Genomic DNA, 21306 nt, shown 5'->3' with positions numbered 1-21306 from the left:
TATTCATTGAATGCAACCCGAGATGGCTGCCAACCGATTGAACTTGCAAAGTGTATGAAAAATAACATAGAGTAGAGAATAGAGTGTTACTGGTGGCGAAAGTATGATAGTCGATGTTGTTGAAGACATTGTAGATGGTGCTGGACGCCTCTCTAGAACGTTTACAAAAACTTTGCGGTGCTTAAAACACGCTCGAATCGCGCCGCGGACCCCCAAAATTTTGTATACAACACACTATAGTATATATCTTCCTCTCCTAATAGGGTCTCTTGAAAAGATGCAGGGGGGAAGAGAGCTTGAGCTCTTGCAAGCACACACACACACACTCACAAAACCCTAATAGAGAACACACAAGGTGAGAGGCTGAAAATCTTCTTCTTCTTCACTCAACACTCAACACACCTTATACAAGAATAAGAGTACACATAATATGAAAGGTACTCAACCAATACATACACGGGTTCTCTATAGTGTGAACCTGACTAAATGAGCTAGCGCTATAACTATGCCAGTCTCTAGAATAGCTGTCACACAGCCTGTCATCCCACTGGCCGCATATCACCCAAGATCTCACCAACCATGCCAGTGGTGTAAGTGTGGGTCCTATCCCCCAGGCGGGTCATCAGTGTCCACCGCCTCACTAGACGAGCTCGATATCTCAACACTCCCCCTCGAGCTCAACTCCATCTCATGTACACCAAGCGAAGCCCTGAATCTGCGGAGCTTCTCTGTACCCAATGCTTTGGTGAAGATGTCAGCTACCTGATCCTCTGTGCTGACATAAACAAGGTCAAGATCTCCTGCCAAGACCTTCTTCTGACGAAGTGGTAGTGGACCTCTATGTGCTTCGTATGAGCATGAAAGACTGGGTTCCTGGCCAACTGTATACTGCTAATGTTGTCACAGAAAATGACAACTTGTCTATCCACTGATAGACCCAAATCTGCAAGTAGCTTTCTCAACCAAGCTACCTCACATGCTGCCATAGCAGCTCCTCTGTACTCGGCCTCTGTACTGGATAGAGCAACCGTAGGCTACTTCTTGCTGCTCCAAGTCATAGCAGCACTCCCCAAGAAAACATGAATCCACTGGTAGATCTTCTATCTGAGATACTACCAGCCCAATCAGCATCTGTGTACCCATGTACACATATCTCTGTCCCAATCTCATAGAATAGTCCACAATGCAAAGTAGACCTCACATACCTCAGTATGCATCTCACTGCATCCAAATGCGGTTTCCGTGGAACCTGCATAAACTGACTCACCAACCCAACAGCATAGCTCAAATCTGGTCTGGTGATCGTCATGTAGATCAAACTTCCTACTATGCACCTGTACATAGTAGGATCCTCCAAGATCTCTCCTGAATCTGCACTCAACTTGCCATTCTGATCCAATGGCAAAGAAATAGGCTTACAGCCTATCATACCATACTTGGACAACATGTCCAAGCCATACTGTCTCTGTAGTAATCCAATACCATGTGGTGACCTAATCACCTCAATGCCCAAGAAATATCTGAGCTCCCCTAGGTCCTTCATCTCGAACTTCTGTCTAAGCAAGATCTTTACATCAAAGATCTCTGCATCATCATGGTCCCCCGTAATGATCAAGTCATCTACATAGATGACAACAAGCACAACTCCTCTATCACCATGTCTCACATACAACGAGAAATCTGCATTGGCTACATGAAAGCCAATAGTGACAAGATATTCAGAAATTTGTCAGACCATGCTCTTGGTGCTTGCTTTAAGCCATACAAGGCTTTCTTCAACTTGCAAACATGCTCGGGGTGACCCACATCCTCATAACCAGGTGGCTGCAACATATACACCTCTTCTTGCAAATCCCCATGCAAGAATGCATTCTTTACATCCATCTGATGTAAAGACCATTGCTTTGACGCAGCCATTGCTATCACAACTCTCACCGTTGCCATCTTGGCAACTGGGCTGAAAGTTTCCTCATAATCAATCCCATATGTCTGTGCATATCCTTTGGCTACTAATCTAGCCTTGTACCTGTTTATGCTTCCATCACTGTTATGTTTAACTTTGTACACCCACTTGCATCCAGTGGCTTTCTCGCCTTCAGGCAATTGCACTAAATCCCAAGTTTCATTTCCATATAGTGCATCCATCTCCTCATCCATAGCTTTCTCCCAACACACATTTCCAATAGCCTCATCAATGCATGTGGGCTCTACAACCTGCACAACCTTTGCCATATATGCATAGTGATGTGCCACATAACCATCATATGTAAATCTCTGCACAGGGTTCTTCACTCTCCCTGATCTTCGCAGCTTTTCATTCATGGCTTCCATAGCCTTCTTTACACCAGGTGTTCTCATAGCTGGGATCCCAAGCTCCTCATCAAGGCTCATATCTGAGCCACTAGACTCTCCATCAACATGAGAATGCCCTGCAGAAATGTCAGGCATACCAAGGGGCTCAACCACTTTCTCCTTTCCTTTACGTGATGTACTAATCACATTTGCAGGACTAGTATTATGACGCAGCCTGCCACTCCATGGTCTATCAATAGACCCACTAGATGAGGACTCTCCTGGTCCACTCAAAGACTGTGATTGCTGACCTGCATTCTGTGCAACAACACTTCCACTCACATCAGCCCCAACAGCTTCTTTTTCAGCAGCATACCAGCTGCTCATCTCATCAAAAGACAACATCCCTGCTTACCCTCAACTCACGTATAGCAGGGTTATAACACCTGTATCCCTTTTGCTCAAGGGAGTATCCAATAAACACACATTTTTCAGCTTTTGGATCCAGCTTAGTTCTCAACTCATCTGGCACATGCACATATGCAATGCATCCAAAGACTTTCAGATGAGACAAGTCTGGTTTTCTGCCAGTAAACCTCTCCTCTGGAGTTACATCATGTATGGCTGCAGTTGGAGTCCTGTTCATGATGTATACTGCTGTAGAAACAGCCTCAGCCCAATAGCTATGCGGCATATTCTTCTCTTCCATCAATGCTCGCGCAATCTCAATAATGTGCCTGTTTTTCCGCTCAGCAACTCCATTTTGTTGCGGAGTGTATCTGCATGTAAACTGTCTCCGAATACCATTCTTTTTCAAAAATTCAGAGAACTCATTGGAGAAGTACTCTCCCCCTCCATCTGACCTTAGGCACTTTACATATTTCCCTGTTTGCTTTTCAACCAAAACTCTGAAATTCTGAAAGTGAGTGAACACCTCACTCTTCTCCTTCATGAAATATACCCACACTTTCCTTGTGTGGTCATCAATGAAAGTCACATAATACCTGCGGCCTCCCATAGATATGGTCTTCGTAGGACCCCATACATCTGAATGCACAACATCTAGTGCATTTCTGCTCACATATCTGTTACGTGGAAACACATGCTTTGTTTGCTTCCCAAATTGGCATGCTTCACATATTTTCTGCATACCTTCCACTTTAAATTTTGGCAGCCCTGTCACAATTCCTTTTGTCTGCATAGACTTCAATCTCTGCACATTCACACGTCCAATCCTTTTATGCCAAATGTCTGTGTCTGCAACAATTCCTGAACCATTTGCAAACATCGCAGCACTCATTTCAGGCATGTCTACATTCAATGTAAACATTCTGCCCACTGTGTTGCCTTTTGCAACCAACCTACACTTGTCTTTAAAGTCTTCAACATAACAACCATCAGGGTTAAACCGAACCTGCAAACCATGCTCAATCATCTGGCCAACTGAAACCAGATTCTTTGTTATGTTCGGTACATGAAGTACATCTGCAAGGCACTTCACTTTGCCATCCTGCATAGACAATGGCACATCTCCAACATGGGCAATTGGATGAGTAGTGTCATCCCCTATTTCCACAAAACCTGGTCTTTCCGGGTTTTTCATCTCCTTGAACCACTCCCCATGACTCGTCATGTGGTTCGAAGCACCTGAATCCACATACCATACATTCTCTTTTTGTGCTGCATCAACATTTTCAGACATGGCATTCACGACATATTGCATAACAAACAACCTTTCATTATCCTCATTATTTCTGCTTGAGGATGCATAGTTATTTTGCTGCACTTTTCCATTTTGCATGTCAGCCTGCTTCTTATAACATTATGCCTGCACATGTCCAGGCTTACCACAATAATAGCATTCACGTGCATCATTATATTGCCTTTGCCAATTTGCACGGCCTCTTTGACTCCCCCTACCTCTGAATTTGCCTCTTCCACCTGTGTGTTGTTGTTGTTGTTGATTCTGGGACTGTTGTTGTTGCTGCTGCTGCTAGCCATAATTCTGATTACCTGTTCGGCCACCTCCTTGACCGCGTCCACGGCCTCCTCTACCTCGTCCTCTTCCTAAACTCGTGTAGAAGGCCTGTTGCTCTGAACTATTTTTGCTTTGTGAAGACTTTTGGTCTTCACCCAAGCTCTTCTCTTCGATAATCAGCATAGACACCAAATCTGTAAAGTTGGGAATGTTTTCCCGAGTCTGAATAGACGTCTTGAACGCCTTGTATTGTGGCCCGAGACCACGTAGACAGACTTCCACCTTGTCATCATCATCTACTGACACACCAATAGATGCAAGGGATTCCACAATACCCTTTATCTTCAGCGCATAGTCATTCACAGACATGCTCTTTTTCTCCACAGTATGAAGTTCATTCTTCAACTGTATCTTACGTGCCTTGGTATTTGTTTCATAGAGCTTTACCAAGGTGTCCCACGCCTCCTTGGGGGACTTGGCATCCTGAATGTGCCCAATCATGGTGTCCTGTATACTAATGGAGAGCCAATACATAACCTTCCTGGCTCCTTGGTTCCAGTCTTTAAACTCTTTCACATCTGCAGCCGTCGGTATCTCCGGTGCCTCTTCATGCTCACCTTCTATGTAGTCCCAATAGCCTTTTCCCATCAGGAAATTTGTCAACCTGAACCTCCAAGCATGGAAGTTATTCTTATCAAGCTTCTCAGTCACAATCTGGGTTATTCCATCATTTGACATCTTGCCAAACACACAATTTTACCAGAAACAGCACTCTGGTTTTTTTGCACAAACTGCTGTATTTTCTGCAGCGGTACTGTAGTACTCTCAAATCTCACAACCAGTGACTTCAATGTACATACATACACCCAATGGCAACTGTAGACCTCTTTGCAGCACCCACAGTGTCTGCACAGTCAATCTATCTTCCTGCAGTTCTTAAAACAAAGTTCTACAGAGAATCAATGAGTTACCCGCAGTGCTCGAAATCGCCTGCTTTCTGAAAAAACGGAGGTCCAGACGCACCCGAAACGCGTTTTCGGCCCAGAAAATTACGTCCGATAGGACAATATAGCTGCCCTATAGCTTTACTCCCGCGAAGAAAGATCCTCAATCAGAGATCGTTGCCGGTGCCTCCCGTAGAGCTCCCGACAAGGGTGTAATCACCAACACAAATAGGGAAGAGTAGTTGCAGCTCTTACCCTTGTATCGCTCCCTGTGGTTCTCTTGCTTGCAGCTCAGCCCTTAGCACGAACCTGGCTCTGATACCATGAAAAGATACAGGGGGGAAGAGAGCTTGAGCTCTTGCAAGCACACACACACACACTCATAAACCCTAATAGAGAACACACAAGGTGAGAGGCTGAAAATCTTCTTCTTCTTCACTCAACACTCAACACACCATATACAAGAATAAGAGTACACATAATATGAAAGGTACTCAACCAATACATACACGGGTTCTCTATAGTAGTGTGAACCCGACTAAATGAGCTGGTGCTATAACTATGCCAGTCTCTAGAATGGCTGTCACACAGCCTGTCATCCCACTGGCCGCATATCACCCAGTGGTGTAAGTGTGGGGCCTATCCCCCAGGCGGGTCATCAGTGTCCACTGCCTCACTAGACGAGCTCGATATCTCAACATCTCTCAATCAGAGACAGAAAAAAATAGGGTCGTAATAAGGAGGGAGGGTCTCTCAATCGGAGACAAAAAAAAAATAGGGTCGTAAGGAGGGAGGCAGACTACTAGATCAAGTCTCTAGGAAGCTAGCTCTGATATCAATTGTTGGAATTAGGGTTAGGGTTGCAACAATGCACACACACAAGATAGAGAAGCTTGAGAGCACACAAACTCACTAGATTAGAATGAACAAATGTGTGCCAGATACAAAAGATAAGTACACACCCCAAAATGAGTTGATAAGAGGGTGTACATACACACGGGGGAAAAAAACCTCCTAGTGAAGGAAAAAGTACCCCGGCGGTCCTAAGTGTGTTCACACACATCACTACCATATAATGCTACAATACTAAGCAATGGAAGAGAGAGAGAAAATTGGGCAGAGGTGTGAGGAACAGTTGAGATCAACTTTCCTTTCCTTAGCTCCTCATTCACTTTGCACACTGCAACACAAAGTATAAATCATCATTTGGTTTTATAAGGATTATGTTAGAGTGTGGGGAAGGAGGTTTTACCTTTCTTTCCTTTGTCAGCAAATAGTTCTCTATTCATTTACGCTAAAAGTGTTGGCCTCTCTCTTCTTGAGAGCTTTTGGAAACAATTCCTTCGATTTGTGGACAAGGAAGATGGGGATCTTCCAAGGACACACAATCAATCTTTAGACACCATTCACAAGCTAACAATGTTAATAAGGGAGAATGCACACCCTGTTCATCCTGCTTAATAGCTTTGGAAGAAGAGGTGACAGAACTGTTTCTAAACAAAGGAAAAAAAGCTAAGGTTTTAACGAGATGGTCTAAGATTAAAAAATGTTTCAAAGACTAAGTAAATTTACCATTATCACAATCCATGTTGGAGAGGTGCATGCTTGTTTTTAATAGAGCTTAAAAATGGAAATTCCAAGCAACTTTTCGTTGTAGGCAACAAGCATGAGATGTTTCTTTATATAGTAGTTGAGCACATGTGCTTTAATTTTTTTGTGTAATTTCATTTCATTTCATTGACCTTACTTAAAAATGTGGTTAAAACACGGTTGAAATGCGTAACACCTCTTAATTAAGTAATTAAAAAAGTGCAATTCATGATCTTAGGAGGACCCAGGAGTGGGGTGTAGACTCGTGGAGCGCTTGGGCTGATAGGTACTCGCTACTGCCCTTGTGCCATCGTTTGCTTCTGCTTCGTTCTTCCCATCGTCTTCTTCTTCAAGGATTCAGACCAGAGTTGCCCAACCTTCTTTTGTAATTATATGATGGCTCCTTCCTCGTACCGCGATCGCACGGCGGAGTTCCTAGCCATTGCAGATCGGGCGAGGAAGGCGGCGTCCTCCTCCTCTTTGGCCAACGGCGACGGTGACGCCTCCTCTTCAGCGAGGCTGCTGCACGGGGCGCCTCCCCGCTCCACCGCTTCGCTGCAGTCCGAGTTCAATAGGAGAGCCTCGAGGATCGGTCTCAGCATCCACCAGACCTCTCAGAAGCTCTCCAAGCTAGCCAAATGTGAGTTCCCCTTTAGATTCCGCTCTTTCTCAACGATGCAATGTGTGGAAATGTTCGCCCTTTAGTGTGCCTGGAAACCAGAGCTTCATGTAGAGATACATCTGCACGTTGAAAGTTGTCGATCGGATTGAGCATCGAGGACGGTTTTGCCTGCCATTTGGTATTCTGTGTTGTGTCGGCAAAGCTGAGTAGCAAGAACGTACTGGATCTGTGGGACTTTCTATACTGCCAGATCGAATGGTATCCAACAACTTTGCGGGCATCACGACAAGTCGATATTAAGCTATGTCTATGAGAATATCGAGACACAGGGAATCAAGTGGCTGTACGGTGCCCTCCAGCTTGGACAACGTTTGATCATGGCAGAGTGCTGGCAGAATTGGAAAGTCAAGTGAAGCTGCCCTCAGCTTTGAATATTGCCCATCTCCAGTTGGAGCTTTTGAATGATGATGCAGCACACAAATTGAGATTCACCTTGGCTAAGGATTTAATGAGAATGCTTGATGCCTTGTATAATGTGCTCAAAAAGTAATTTGCTTCATCAAAGAGGCTTCATGCTACATAGCAGATCGCAAGCTTTAGGTGGTTATAATGAGTGCTGTTAAGATTAACATAACTTCTAGAAGTAGTGGCTGCCGTCAGCTTTGAGGATGGCATTTTTAGCCTCAACCTTCTCAAAGGAAATGCTCTTCAAGGTCATTGAAGTTAATCTAGACCTTGTCCTTTCAGTGCCCTTAGCCTACATGTGAACCCTTAGCCTACATGTGAACCCTTGTTAAATATTAATAGTGATTAGTGTGGGAATAAACCAGTGTTTGGTGGTTGTGTAAACTAGCGCTGCAATAAGTGTAAGCTTAGGTTTTAAATAAAGTGGTTCCAATGTGTGTGAACAACCGCTAGTGTGTGAGTTCTTTTGTGTGGGAACAACCTCTTAGAAGGATATTATGTAAGTAGTGATGTGTGGCAAAGTGACACCTATTAGGGGCACTTGGCATCATATTTGGCATATGGCAGATGTGGTGATAGTATATGCTTCACCTTCGTAAAGGATGTTCTCTCCTAAAAAAAGACGTAATTCTATAATGCAAATTTGCTTTCCACTCTTGTATATTTTCCTTAATCCCCAAATGTTATCCATTAGGAGCTCCTAGTACCTTACTTTTCCTCATAGTTATTGTTTCAGTTTCAGTTAGTTGTTTAGTTGTTTTAGCTTTTCTTACACAGACATTGTATCAGATCCACCAATTGTTGCAACCTTTTTGGTCTCATTGGTCATTTTGGCCTTTTGAGGACGTTAATATATCATTTCATTTCATTTCATTTCTCTCTCTCTCTCTCTCTCTCTCTCTCTCTCTCTCTCAACTGAGCTCCTTGCACTCTCACTATAAGCTACAACAGTTGGTATCAGAGCTGGAACGCTCATACCTCTGCTTGCTGCAGTTCTGCACACCCATCTTGCTGACCAGCCACAGCCATCCTGCTGACCAGTCAATGCTACCCGCTTAGAGCCAGGCGCGGCCTCTAGCTGTAGGTTCTGCCAGCTAGTTGGGCAGTGGTACTGTGCAGTGAACCACCTCCTCCAGCATTTGTGGCAGCGCAGCCTGGCCAGTGGAGTTGTTACTGCGGCGAGCACCATCGCTGCTGTCGGCGGTCAGCCCGTCTCCGCCCCACTGTTCTGGGTGGCATTATTGCAATGGGCACCACGGTCCACCTCAGCTGGCATCCTAGGTTAGCCTAATTGTGCAAAATCAAGGATGAAAGATACTATCTGTCACACGCGAGAGCGTAATACAGAGATTTTCACTTAATCACTACTTGATTAAACCACAATTACATGGATAACTGAAAATCATAACATAGGCACGCCATAATTTATCATAGGCATTTGGCATCATGTACACACTTGACACCACATTTGGGACTAGAACATGGCCGCCCTCTCTTCCCCCCCCCCCCCCCCCCCCCCCGGCCCCTTATAATGTTTTTTTGATATTACCACAAGAGGGGAAACGATTCAAGTACTATAGTGGACCCTGGGTAGCCCAGGGCCTTGCCACTGGTCAACTACTACTACTTCCAGATGCAAAATGAATACAACTTAAAACAACGTTCGTGACTTGCATCCTATGGCTTTTTATCATTGTGAGAACACCAGGGGATCCCATCCCAAGATGATCACTTGTGAATCAGTGAAACCAATCATACAAACAATATTAAACAACATAGAACCAATCATACACACAATATAAAACAGCATAGAACTTGGACTAAAAAGCCTAGTCATCCTCACAAAAGTTGGCTTCTGTCTTGGAAAGGTTCTTTTCTTTAGCAACATTTGCAGTGTTTTTCTTGAAATAACAATTTTTTTCATGATGATTGTTCTTTCCACAAATACCACATGGTTTAAGGCTAAAACAATCCTTTTCCAAATGATTGCTTTTGCCACACAGTGTGTAATGGTTATCTTTGGCTTGTTCTTTGAAAGATCCCTTGAACTTTGCAGCAAAGCCTTGTTCAGCCACATCTTCAATTGACCTTTGCTTCTTCTTTCTTTCTTCTTGCAAGGCACTAATGATTTCTTCCAAGGTTGGATCAAGTACATTCTTTAAGGTTGTGACTAGGTTGTCATACTTGAGGCATGCTTTTGAAAAGCAGTGCCATAGCATCATCTTCAGTCCACTGGGGGGCCACTTCCCGGGAGGTCATCCATCCTAGTAGTGTTTACGCCACTGTACGCTTAACCTCGACCACTCTAATCCCTTCCAAGTCACAAAAATTGGAGGAGGGATGAGATGGCCCTTGTCTTCTATTACTTATAGATGATTCCATTGCTGGGACTCTATGCATGTGGGATGTAGGCGGTCAGGCCACAACCTTCCAACACCCTCCCTCGGCAGCCAGGACGTAGGGTACCCAGAGGCTCTGATGATATGGGGCTTTGAGGCTTCTCGCACTGTCAATGATGTCACGGTTGGCACCCTTAGGATTTACCCACACAGCCTTCTTTTTGGCCCGTGATTACACCCGATATGTCATCAAGCTTGTCCATCCGCTCATACACGCATTCGACCTTCGTTTAGCTCCGTCGAGAGGAATTGGGTGTAGTGGGAGATGGGTGGTGGTAGTTGTTAGAATTTGTGCATCTCTGTGTTTTGGGGCTTTACCATTGTTGTGGCTGTGTTTTCTGCACCGGCATCTGTTTTTGGTGAGTTCTTTGCATTTGGTGCTGCCAGACAAGTGGCCCTTCATTGTCTTCTTCCTCCACGAGTCCCTGCCCTTCCAGTAGGAGGCTCCCGGTGGATCTTGGACTGTTTTGCTGTTGTCCAGCCTCTCTCTCTCTCTCTCTCTCAAGTTTGAGAGGGGGCTGATTGTTCCTGGTGCCGAGAAAGCACTTGAGAGATGTGTTGGAGAGCTGAGATTTGTTCTTTGTTGCTGTGGATATGACTCCCCCCTTGTATGAACAAGGATGACAAGTTGAAAGGACCCAACTATGCTCATTGGAAGCTTCAGATGCGGATCTGGTTCATCCACAAGGGTTTGTGGGACATTGTTCAGAGCACTAAAGGAAGCCCGAGCGTCCTCAAAACTCTATGAGGTGGACTCAAGATCAAGAGGATGAATTTGCTGTGGAATTACAAGATTGGGAGAATCGGGACTCGAAGGCGCATTCTGTGCTTGTGTGGACCATCACCGAGGAGGTTTCACCGGCAGTGCAAACTCTCACTAGTGCTTCAAAAGAAAGGTCAGAGTCGTTGCTTTACTCGTGGAAAAAGGTCCAAAGATTGTTTGTCCAAGAAGAACGACAAGACCAAGGGCAAGGTTTCATCTCAGAAAAAAGGCAAAGACACGACACAAGATAGTGATACAGATTCTAGTACCACTTCTAGGGCTCCCAAGGCGCTTCCGGCTCAGGAGAACCCAGATGGTGTACTTCTGTAGTACACATGCAGTTTCCCTCCATGTGCTTCCAGCCAGAAGCGGCTTGTGGACGGGAGAGGGGGCTGATTGTAGCTCCACTTACTGGTGCATGGGGACATTGTTCGAGGCTTTTGGGACGTGATGTGTTTCGTCCACTGTTGGGGATTATGGGCGCCGTGTGTCTAGTAGCTCATCATCTATTCTTGGAGTTCACTGCACACTTGTGTGGGAATTCGTCGCCAAGCAAAGCTCCTTGGTGTACGTGGTGGCATCTTGTTTCGAGGAAACAGGTTGGTGGATGCTCTCTCCGAGGTAATTCCAGTATTCGCGATGCCGGACGGTCCATGGTTGCATCTTCATCGACTTATCATCTTCCGCCTCTTGCACACTATGAGCTGTAGAGGGGGTGTTAGAATTTGTGCATCTCTGTGTTTTGGGGCTTTACCATTTATCTGGTATTTTATTGTATTTTACTCTTATTTATTTGTCCAGGGCCAGTCGGCCAGCCCTACAGGCAGTCGGTCAGGTCTCTCTTGCACTATATAAGGAGTTCCCCCATTATTCACTCAATCATCCACTTCCCTTGCACATTGGTCAACACTCAGTTGCTAGCCATTGGCATTGTAAAGCTTTACTGCCATTATAAAAGGTGATCTTGTCCAACTCTCTCAATCTCCTTTGCACTCTCATATGTTTACTGTTAATGCTTCTGCCTGGGCTATCTCCTTCAACAGTGAGGATAGTTGGGAAAAGCTGTACTTGTACCAGCCACTGTACCGGCTATACCAACCCTTGTACGTACTGTACCAGCCAATGTACCGGCTACACCAGCTCTTGTACCGGTTGCACTAGCCCCTGTACCTGTTGTACTAGCCATTGTACCGTCTACATCAGCCCCTATATCTATTGTTCCAGCCCATTTACTTGCTGTACCGGCTAAAAGGAGGGCTGTGCTTGCTGTTTCAAATTTTGTACTTATTGTACCAACTCATGATATGGCTGTACCGGCTCTATTGTATGAAGACACGTGGTTCTTGGGGAAGAATTAGTACCCACACGAAGGTATATGGATTATATTTTTGGCTCGGCATTCTACAGCCTGTGTAGTACTGACTGAATTTTATGGCTGCCTCTTATTGGGCTGTGTTATGGCATTTGTATATGGATAATTCGGCATCTCCCGTGGGGAGAGTAAGGTCCTCAAAGCTTGTACATGTTATATTTCTCCTTGGATAATCAAATACTCTAGGGGGGGGATTGCCCACTCCGGTCTCTATGCGGTGTCAACTATGCACATCTCTGTTTTACGGTTTTGTGGATTACGTGGCGTATGTGTTAAGGCTGTGGCTAATTTCAGTGTTAAATTGCATTGATGGTCAAGTGTTTTGAGAAATCCCTGGGCCCTCTGGAAGTTACACCTGTGGCATCCAATGCTTGCTCCCAATGTGTATTGAATTCCTCGGAATCCACGTACATGTGCTTCATGTCATCTAGTCCTGTACCAACAAGGTCGAGTCTAGTCTTTTGAATCAAGGTTACGGTTCCCTTCCTACTCAAAGCATCGGCCATTGGGACTTCTAAGCTCAACACATCATATTGCCTACCACTGACATGACACTGATGTGGTGAGAAGAACAACACGTGTCTAGGCACCTTTTATAATTTTTCCTTTATGTGAGCTAAAGATTTCCTTTCACATCCGCTTTGACTCACTCGGTCCTTTCTCACACAACTTGCCTTTCTCTCCTTTCACCACCATATCCATCCCTTTGTGTGGCCCTTGGTCCCTCATCTCTTCCCCACATGGTGGCTTCTTCTCATTTGGTCGTTGGTCTCCATCCATACATGGAGTCCATATCCCTTACACACCTCTAAGGTTGCTAAAGCACACGATGATACAAAGCCACATACAAGCCTAATATACGATCTAAATATAGCTATATGTTAAACTTTTAAAGAGAGCAAAAAATCAAGTAATATTCATTCTAATGCATATTTTGAAGCAAGTCTGAATCGAGCGTAATGCCTGATGGTCAGTGCGACCCTCAAATTAACGGCCGTAAAGGAAATGCTGCCAATTTTTCAAGACCTGAATAATTGCTAGAAGTTCTCGATCGTAGACCGACCTTTTTCGTGGACAGCAACTTATGGGACATGTAAGCTACTGGATGACCATTCTTTTGTAACACAGCTCCAATCACGATGTTACTTGCATTGAATGGCTCGTCCCACAAGGTAAGCGCTAGACAAGGCGCTTTGGACAAAGCCACCTTGAGGTTCTTGAATGCCTCAACGCTTGTGGAGTCATTTGGATCCGCTGCCGTCTAGCCTTGACACTTTTTAGCAGATCGGTGAGATCCGTCGAAAGGTCAGCGAATTTGTCTATGTGGGTGGAGTATGCCTGGCATATACCCACAATGTCACATGCATTGTGCAATGTAGTGCATGGTGACAAGCTGGCTCATAATCATCAGTGCAACATTGTACAGTATTAGCACCTTTTTAGGATGATATTTGTCGTACGCCGTGACCCCATTATAATCCTCAGTCCAGGATAAGTCAGGCACGAGCTACGTAGGCCAGTCTCAGCCTTAGACAGACAGTCAGTCAGTCAGTCCAAGTTCCTTAACCCCACTTGAAGAGATGCATTCATGCATGTAGAGTCAGTAGAGACCTTAGGGTTTGCATTAGAAAGCACTCTGCATATTGCATATCATTTATCCATTGCATATAGATCATTGCAGAAGCCTTGAAATAGCATCTGGTAGCCTTAGAATATTTATTAGTATTTATTTGGTATTTTTTCCATAATTTCTAGCATTTAATGCCATTTATCCACCATATGCAGTCGTGTAGCATTTAATATCCAATCGGCCAGCATTTAGTGCCAACCGACCAGCCTTCAGTATAGTATAAATAGGCTTGCTTTGTTCATTCATATCATATCATCTCAGCCATCAGCATCAAGCGCTTCAGCGTTTCAGTATTCAGCCCATAGTTCACCTCAGCCTTCAGCGTTTTGGAGAAGCGTTTCATCCTACAGCCATAGGAGCATCAATGTATGAGCATCCAGCCCTCCATCAGCAAAACGCAGCAGTCTATAACATTCAGCCATCAGTAAACCTTGTGTTTCCTGCATACAACCAGTTTTCAGCATTCATCTCTTCATCGTTTTGCTACAGCCAATTAGTGAAGGTAAAACTCAGCATTCATATTCATTTACAGCATTCATACATAGCCTAGAACAATCCCAAAAAGCTCCTATCTCAGCCTCAGATTTGCAGCCTTCCCTCATTCCATTGGGAAGAGTGCATAGGCTCGAGATTGGACATCATTGGTGCTCAGCCATGCACAGTTTAGTCCGACTCTTGGTCTTCTGAGATCTTGCGTTTGGGTTATCGTCAGTCCACCGTCAGTCTCTTCAAAGTAATAAAGCAAATACTATTCCGGTAACGGGATAGGGGGCCCTTAAGTGGGTAATTCGGGACCCCATTCGGTGTACAGTTTCCATCTCTCTCTCTCTCTCAATCTCTTAAAGTTTGAAGTCTTAAAGTGGATAGCTAAACTCGCGAAACAGAAGACGATGTGATCATTTTGTGTGACAGGATCCTCAATTTAGAATACTTCTGCTGCATGTTACATTGGTATCAGATTTAGCTTGTCCACACACACCGTATCCTAGCGTGAGGGCATCCTTGGATGGTCAGATTGCGTTCCGGCATGACCACCGACTTTAGCATCATGTCTACAGAGGAGAGTACTCATTAGCCAAAAGACGTCTCCCCCGAAGAAGGCCTTGCTCTTTCGACTACAGCAGACACCATAGCTCTACTCAGAGCTCAGAACTAGCTTCTCATGGAGCGCCTCCAACTGTTGGAGGCAACAGGAGCATGTCCTCCTCCGCCTCCAGCAACCCCAATCTCCCTCTTCTTTCAGATGGAACAACAAAGAAGAGAAGACGAGGCTAGACGGAGAAGAAAAAGCAAAAGCTGAAGCAAGAAAACAACAAGAACAAGTAGATAGACGGGACTATGAGGAAGCCCAACACAGGATTGAAGAAGACTGGCGTCAGGTTGAACTCGCCGCTCGGGAGCACCAATGAGAGCTCGATCAAGAACGTCGAGCACCAAAGGGAAAAGGAGGCCATGCATCTTAGATACCAACATCTCTCTTCAGCTTCCCTAGCCTTAGGTGCCACCGGCAAGCTGTCCGCGACATCGACGATAGCGACATCGACTATCGTCATTTGAAGTCAACCAAATTTTAGTAAGTATGATGGTAAGTGTGATCATTTAGCAGTTAATCAGTTTATTCATCAATTGATTGCTCATTTTCCATTAGCTAGGATCACAGATCCTCAGGATAGAGTCCACGTAGTGGCTCCCCACCTTACAGGTGAGGCAGTCACTTGGTGGCAGCATTGGTCTAGTCTTCATACAGACTAGACCACATGTGTCATAGCTTTTAGCTGGGATACGTTTTTTCATGACCTAAAGACCAGATTCCTCCCGCTCCAATATATGACCGGTTTGGCAGATGAGTTCTATGGACTCAAACAGAACGGGTCAGTAGTGCTTCAGTTTTCCGGAAAGGTTATCACTTTAGCACAAGAGTTAGGGTTATCTGAGCAGGCCAAGATGGATCAATTCATTCGTGGATTAGATCCCAACACCCGGTTCACAGTTCGTAACTTTGAACCCAATACATATTACCGGGCTTTGACTCTTGCTCAAAATGAAGAAATGAGGATGAACGGAGGCAAGTCCAAACAAACACAGTCTAGTAGCAAACCCCAACCGGGGAAGGGTAATTCGTCTTCTAAAGACACTAAGACAGATAACAATCCTAGCTCTGGTTCAGGGGGTAAGGAACCCAAGCCTAAGAAGACCCTTGAGGAAAAGGCTAAAGCAGGCATCACTAGAGGTTATCTTCCTCCAGAGGAGCAAAGACAGTATTAGTCAAAAAACCGATGTTTTTTCTATCATACCATTGGGCATGGTAAGAAGGATTGTCCAAAAAGGCAAGCGGAGCAAGCCTCCAAAGAGCCTTCTGCCACAGTTGCCGCAGTATCCCCCGCTCCTCCAGACCCGCTTGCCACCACCAATGCGATTCAGATCTTACCTTCTATACACCCCATGCCATCCGTGGTACTTGATGCTAAGCAGGAGGGTGAGGCGACAACCACACAGAAAAGCCTGATTCGAGTTTATGGCTCTGCCAAGGGCCACTAGTTCATAATCCTTTTTGACATGGGCAGTTATGAGGACCCCCAGTTGGCTACCAACATGAGCTGTACATTAGTGCCATATCATTTGGATGTGGACGGGTTTACACCTGGTCTCTGCACCCACATATCGCAACGGGCACAACAGTTTTCTTTTGAGGTTCAAAAGGTCTCATTCCAGCGAGATTTCATTCTCTCCTCTTTTGGGGTGTGACACAATCTTAGAAATCCAGTGGTTTTGTCAGTATGAACCTATTCCCAATTGGGGGCAGGACACCTTTATCATCTCTGAAGGTTTTCTTGAGCCTATCATGATTCGGGGGGATAGGAGCATTCTTGGCATTCCTATGATTTCTCATCTCCAGGCCCGACGAGCGGAAGAGGCATTGATTTATGCTCAGACAGCTTCTATCTCATCGATAATAGCTTTCTTATCTTCTTCTTTTAGCAGATCTTCTTTCTCATTCAGACATTTTTAAGGATGATCTCCAACCCAGTATCCCACCCTCTCGTCCTAATGATCATTGTATCAATTTGGTCCCTAGGGCAGAACCTCCTAGCAAGTTTTCCTCGTCTTTCCAAGACTTTCAAGGGCAAGCTAGAACAGGAGTCAGTTCTCGAACATTTGAAGCCTTTTCCTTATGGACGCATTTTCACAATCACCACAGACCACCAAGCACTTAAGTGGCTCTTGACGATGCCAAGTGCCCAGGGGAGTGATCAGCACACTTGATAGGGTCAGCTCTTCCACCAGGTTGTAGGAATGATCAAGTACATCCCTGGTCATCATAACCTAGTTGCAGATGTTCTTAGTAGAAAGACTAGCATCCAGACTATGCAGGAGTCTACCATTCTCAACATCTTTGGAAAAGACTTAAATAGCATAGAAGATCAGTATGTTGATTCCGCAGAGTTTGGTACTCAATCCACTTTGGTTCTCAATTTTGAGTCTAGCCATTATTCAGTTCACAGACAGGCAAATAAGTCTAGATGAGATGTCCACTTCAAGGAAGGGGATTGGGTCTATCTGTGCATCATGAAACAAAGATTGAAACAAGTGGGCAAACGTTGTCCCAAGCTTTCATTCCGTGGTTTTGGACCTGTCTCCATGAAGTTAAAATTGCCGAATAGTTGGACGATGCATGATGTTTTCCATGTTTCTTGGCTAAAACCATATGTTGGACCAGAAGTTTTTGATGTCTCACATGAACAGCTACCAGACGTGGTAGACGAAGCCGAAGTCATCGAGCCTGAGGAGATCCTTTTTCATCGTTGGAAGCATGGTTTTGGTCGACGGATATGTCAGTTCTATACGAAGTTTCGAGATTGAGGTACCCACGAAGCCATTTGGCTAGACGAGGAGTTCTTTCAAGAGTACCCCTAGTTGTTGGCGGACTACTTGGAAGCCATGAACTTGCCGCCAAGCTAAGTATGAGGGAATGTCACATGCACTGTGCACTATAGTGCATGGTGACAAGTTGGCTCATCATCATCAGTGCAACATTGTACAGTATTAGCACCTTTTTAGGATGATATTTGTCGTACGCCGTGACCCCATTGTAATCCTCAGTCCAGGATAAGTCATGCACGAGCTACGTAGGCCATTCTCAGCCTTAGACAGTCGTTCAATCAGTCCAAGTCCCTTAACCCACTTGAAGAGATGCATTCATGCATGTAGAGTCAATAGAAACCTTAGGGTTTGCATTAGAAAGCACTCTGCATATTGCATATCATTCATCCATTGCATATAGATCATTGGAGAAGCCTTGAAATAGCGTCTGGTAGCCTTATAATATTTATTAGTATTTATCTGGCATTTTTTCCATAATTTCTAGCATTTAACACCATTTATCCACCATATGCCCAGTCGGCCAGCATTTAGTGCCAACCTTCAGTATAGTATAAATAGGCTTGCTTTGCTCATTCGTATCATATCATCTCAGCCATCAGCATCAAGCGCTTCAGCGTTTTAGTATTCAGCCCATAGTTTAACTCAGCCTTCAGCGTTTTAGAGAAGCGTTTCATCCTACAGCCATAGGAGCATCAACGCATGAGCATCCAACCCTCCATCAGCAAAATGCAGCAGTCTATAACATTCAGCCATCAGTAAACCTTGCGTTTCCTGCATACAACCAATTTTCATCATTCATCTCTTCATCGTTTTGCTACAACCAATTAGTGAAGGTAAAACTCAGCATTCATACTCATTTACAGCATTCATACATAGCCTAGAATAGTCCCAAAAAGCCCCTATCTCAGCTTGTAACTCGCGCCGGGTTCCCGGGGGACTAGGGTCTTTGACACACTTGTTGATACCATCAATGCATATTAAAACACTTAAACATGGCCATAGCCTTAACACATCCATCATCACTTTGCATAAAACATAAAAGCTAGACAAAACATAAAAGCTGGACAAAACATCCACAAATGCTGAAAATGGATCTTGCACATGTGACACCATGTCATGACCCTGTGAAAATGGAACAGCACAAGTGTGGGCATGGTGGTTGCTGAGCAAAATAAATATTAAATGATTCATAATGATGTGTGGACATCTTCAGGTGTGAAGGGGGACCAAGAACATTAATATTTTTAATGTTCTAACCATGGGTGGTCCCTAGGCCTAAGTGACCCTTAGGAACTTTAATAAACATTAAAGTAAGGGCCTTAGGATATTTTTGGAGGGAGGAAACTTCACTTTTGGTACACGCCTCTCTCATCTCTCTCTCTCTCTTGCTTTTGGAAAAACGTGCAAGAAACCTGTGTGGAGGAGAAGAAGAGGGACTGGCTGCATAGAGGGGTGGTTGCTGATTTTGCTATGTGGTGAACAGGCCGTACAGAGACAGGCCGTACAGAGCACGTGTCAGTAGGCTGTACAGTCAGGCGGCTGCTGCAGCTCTATTGCAGGCTGGTTTTGGGCTGCATACAAGCAAGCCGTACAGTCCACGTGGAGGCTACCCGTACAGTCGGCTGCTGCAGGTACAGTCGGTTGCTGCAGGTACAATCGGCTGCCGCAAGTACAGTCGGCGCAGGCTGGTATGTACTATGGACAGCTAGTACAGTCCGTATTGTTGGCGGCTGTACATATTAGGTTGTAGGCGCTGCTGTACGACAGCAGGTACAGACTGCTGAGCAGCATCTGGTTCAGGCGGCGCAGGCGACCAGGGTTAAGACAACAGGCGGGCGGTACTGCTGACCTGTACGGACAGGTACAGGCAGGTATAGTCCAGTTCAGACCTGAATAGTAACAGGTGGCCCAGTAACAGGCAATGCTTTATCAGAGCATAGTTGGTGCATCAGTCAGGTGGTTGCAGGGGGGGAGAGTACAGACAGTCTTTGTCAAGTACAGACTGGTACGAACTGTCCCACGGGTGCAGAACCACGCATTGAATTGGTAAGCTCTGAACTTGTCCATTTTTCTTTCTTTCCACTGGCTTATGTCTGCTGCAGAGTTCTGTTATCTGGTCCCTTGTGAGAGGAGGGGTATGGCAGTTTGAAGGGTGGAAACAGAGACTGGACAGTGGATGTATATTTGAACTGAGTTGTGGAACCATGTTCATGGAATATGCCAGATGTGTGCTCAAGGCTGCTCTGCTGAATTGTCTTGGTTGATCAGAGGGAAGCACATTGTGTGCTTTTGTGGGACACAGATCTGTGTGTGAATCCTCTGTGCTAAGAGGTCTTGAGGGCTGCCAGATTGGACATACAGGTTTATTCTCGTGGCTGGCTTTGTTGTACTCAGTTTTACATCTCATTGAATTTGAATAAAGAAATACCGAAGGGGGCGCTAAGCTTTGGGGCCAACAGGTGTCGTTTTCATTTCAGTTTTGGGGCATTCTAGCTCCAGTTAATTTTGTTACTTTTGGACTACAAGTGGAAGGGTGACTGCTAGTCTACCGCACTTTGGTTTCTACCAGAGGCCGGTTTCAAGGTTCCGTTGCCGGGACCCATCATCAACTTTCTTAAGGGGGTGAGCTCGTGGTTGACTCGAGGAAAGTCATTGCTGAAAAATCTAGCAACATGTCTGATACAGAAGACGAATATTTTTATAATGAAGAGGAAGAGCAAGAGACCTCTCCTGAGAGAAATGAATCTGAGGATATTCTTGCAGGAGAATAGGCTGCAGATGATGCACAAGATGAGGATGTAACACAGCCAGAAGATATGCCTAGCAAAGAGGAAGATGATGCTCAATTTAAAAATCGTTTGGCAGGTGTAATGGATGTGTTTATGCAGCTCACACAAAGTGAGAAGTTTGCTGAATTTATGAGATCCTGTTCTGAGCCTGAAAAGAAGAAGAAGAAGGTGCGTTCTAAGAATCTACCTCAGGGCAATAGTGGTGCCTTCCCACAGGATCCATCTTTTGGCCAGTTTCCGAACATGCAACATGCTTTTGTGCCAACTCAGAGAGTTCCTTCTTCGGACAGCCATCTATTCCTCAGCAGTCTATGCATCCAGGTTATTTTGGTGGTGGCTCTGTGTTCCAATCTATGACTGGGGGTTATCCTCAGGGAGGCATGGGTATGCCAGGGACTTTTGGAGCAAATTTTCAGCCTGGTATGCAAGGGAATATGTATGGTGGTATGCAGTCCGAAATGCAAGGAAACATGTTTGGGGGCATGCAACCAGGAATGCAAGGAAATATGTATGGGGGCATGCAGTCCGGTATGCATAATGGTATGTTTGGAAACATGGCTGGAATGTATGGCATGCGAGG

The 21306-nt window shown here is 45.0% G+C and overlaps 1 protein-coding gene across 1 annotated transcript in view; it reads left to right on the top strand.

Annotated features, from left to right (window-relative positions):
- Positions 1–7060: 7060 nt before the first annotated feature.
- LOC147620681 (syntaxin-32-like) overlaps positions 7061–21306 on the top strand; it is a 101595-nt gene continuing 87349 nt past the window's right edge. Inside the window, exon 1 of the mRNA XM_086824951.1 lies at positions 7061–7444. Within this exon, the coding sequence (XP_086681077.1) occupies positions 7198–7444 (247 nt within the window). The 5' untranslated portion in view covers positions 7061–7197. The remainder of the gene's footprint in view (positions 7445–21306) is intronic.

Source organism: Cibotium barometz, chromosome 31 (genome assembly GCF_041138505.1).
Source record: "Cibotium barometz isolate CiBa-2024 chromosome 31, ASM4113850v1, whole genome shotgun sequence".
Taxonomy (NCBI): domain Eukaryota; kingdom Viridiplantae; phylum Streptophyta; class Polypodiopsida; order Cyatheales; family Cibotiaceae; genus Cibotium; species Cibotium barometz.
This window is presented reverse-complemented; position numbering and strand designations above follow the sequence as displayed.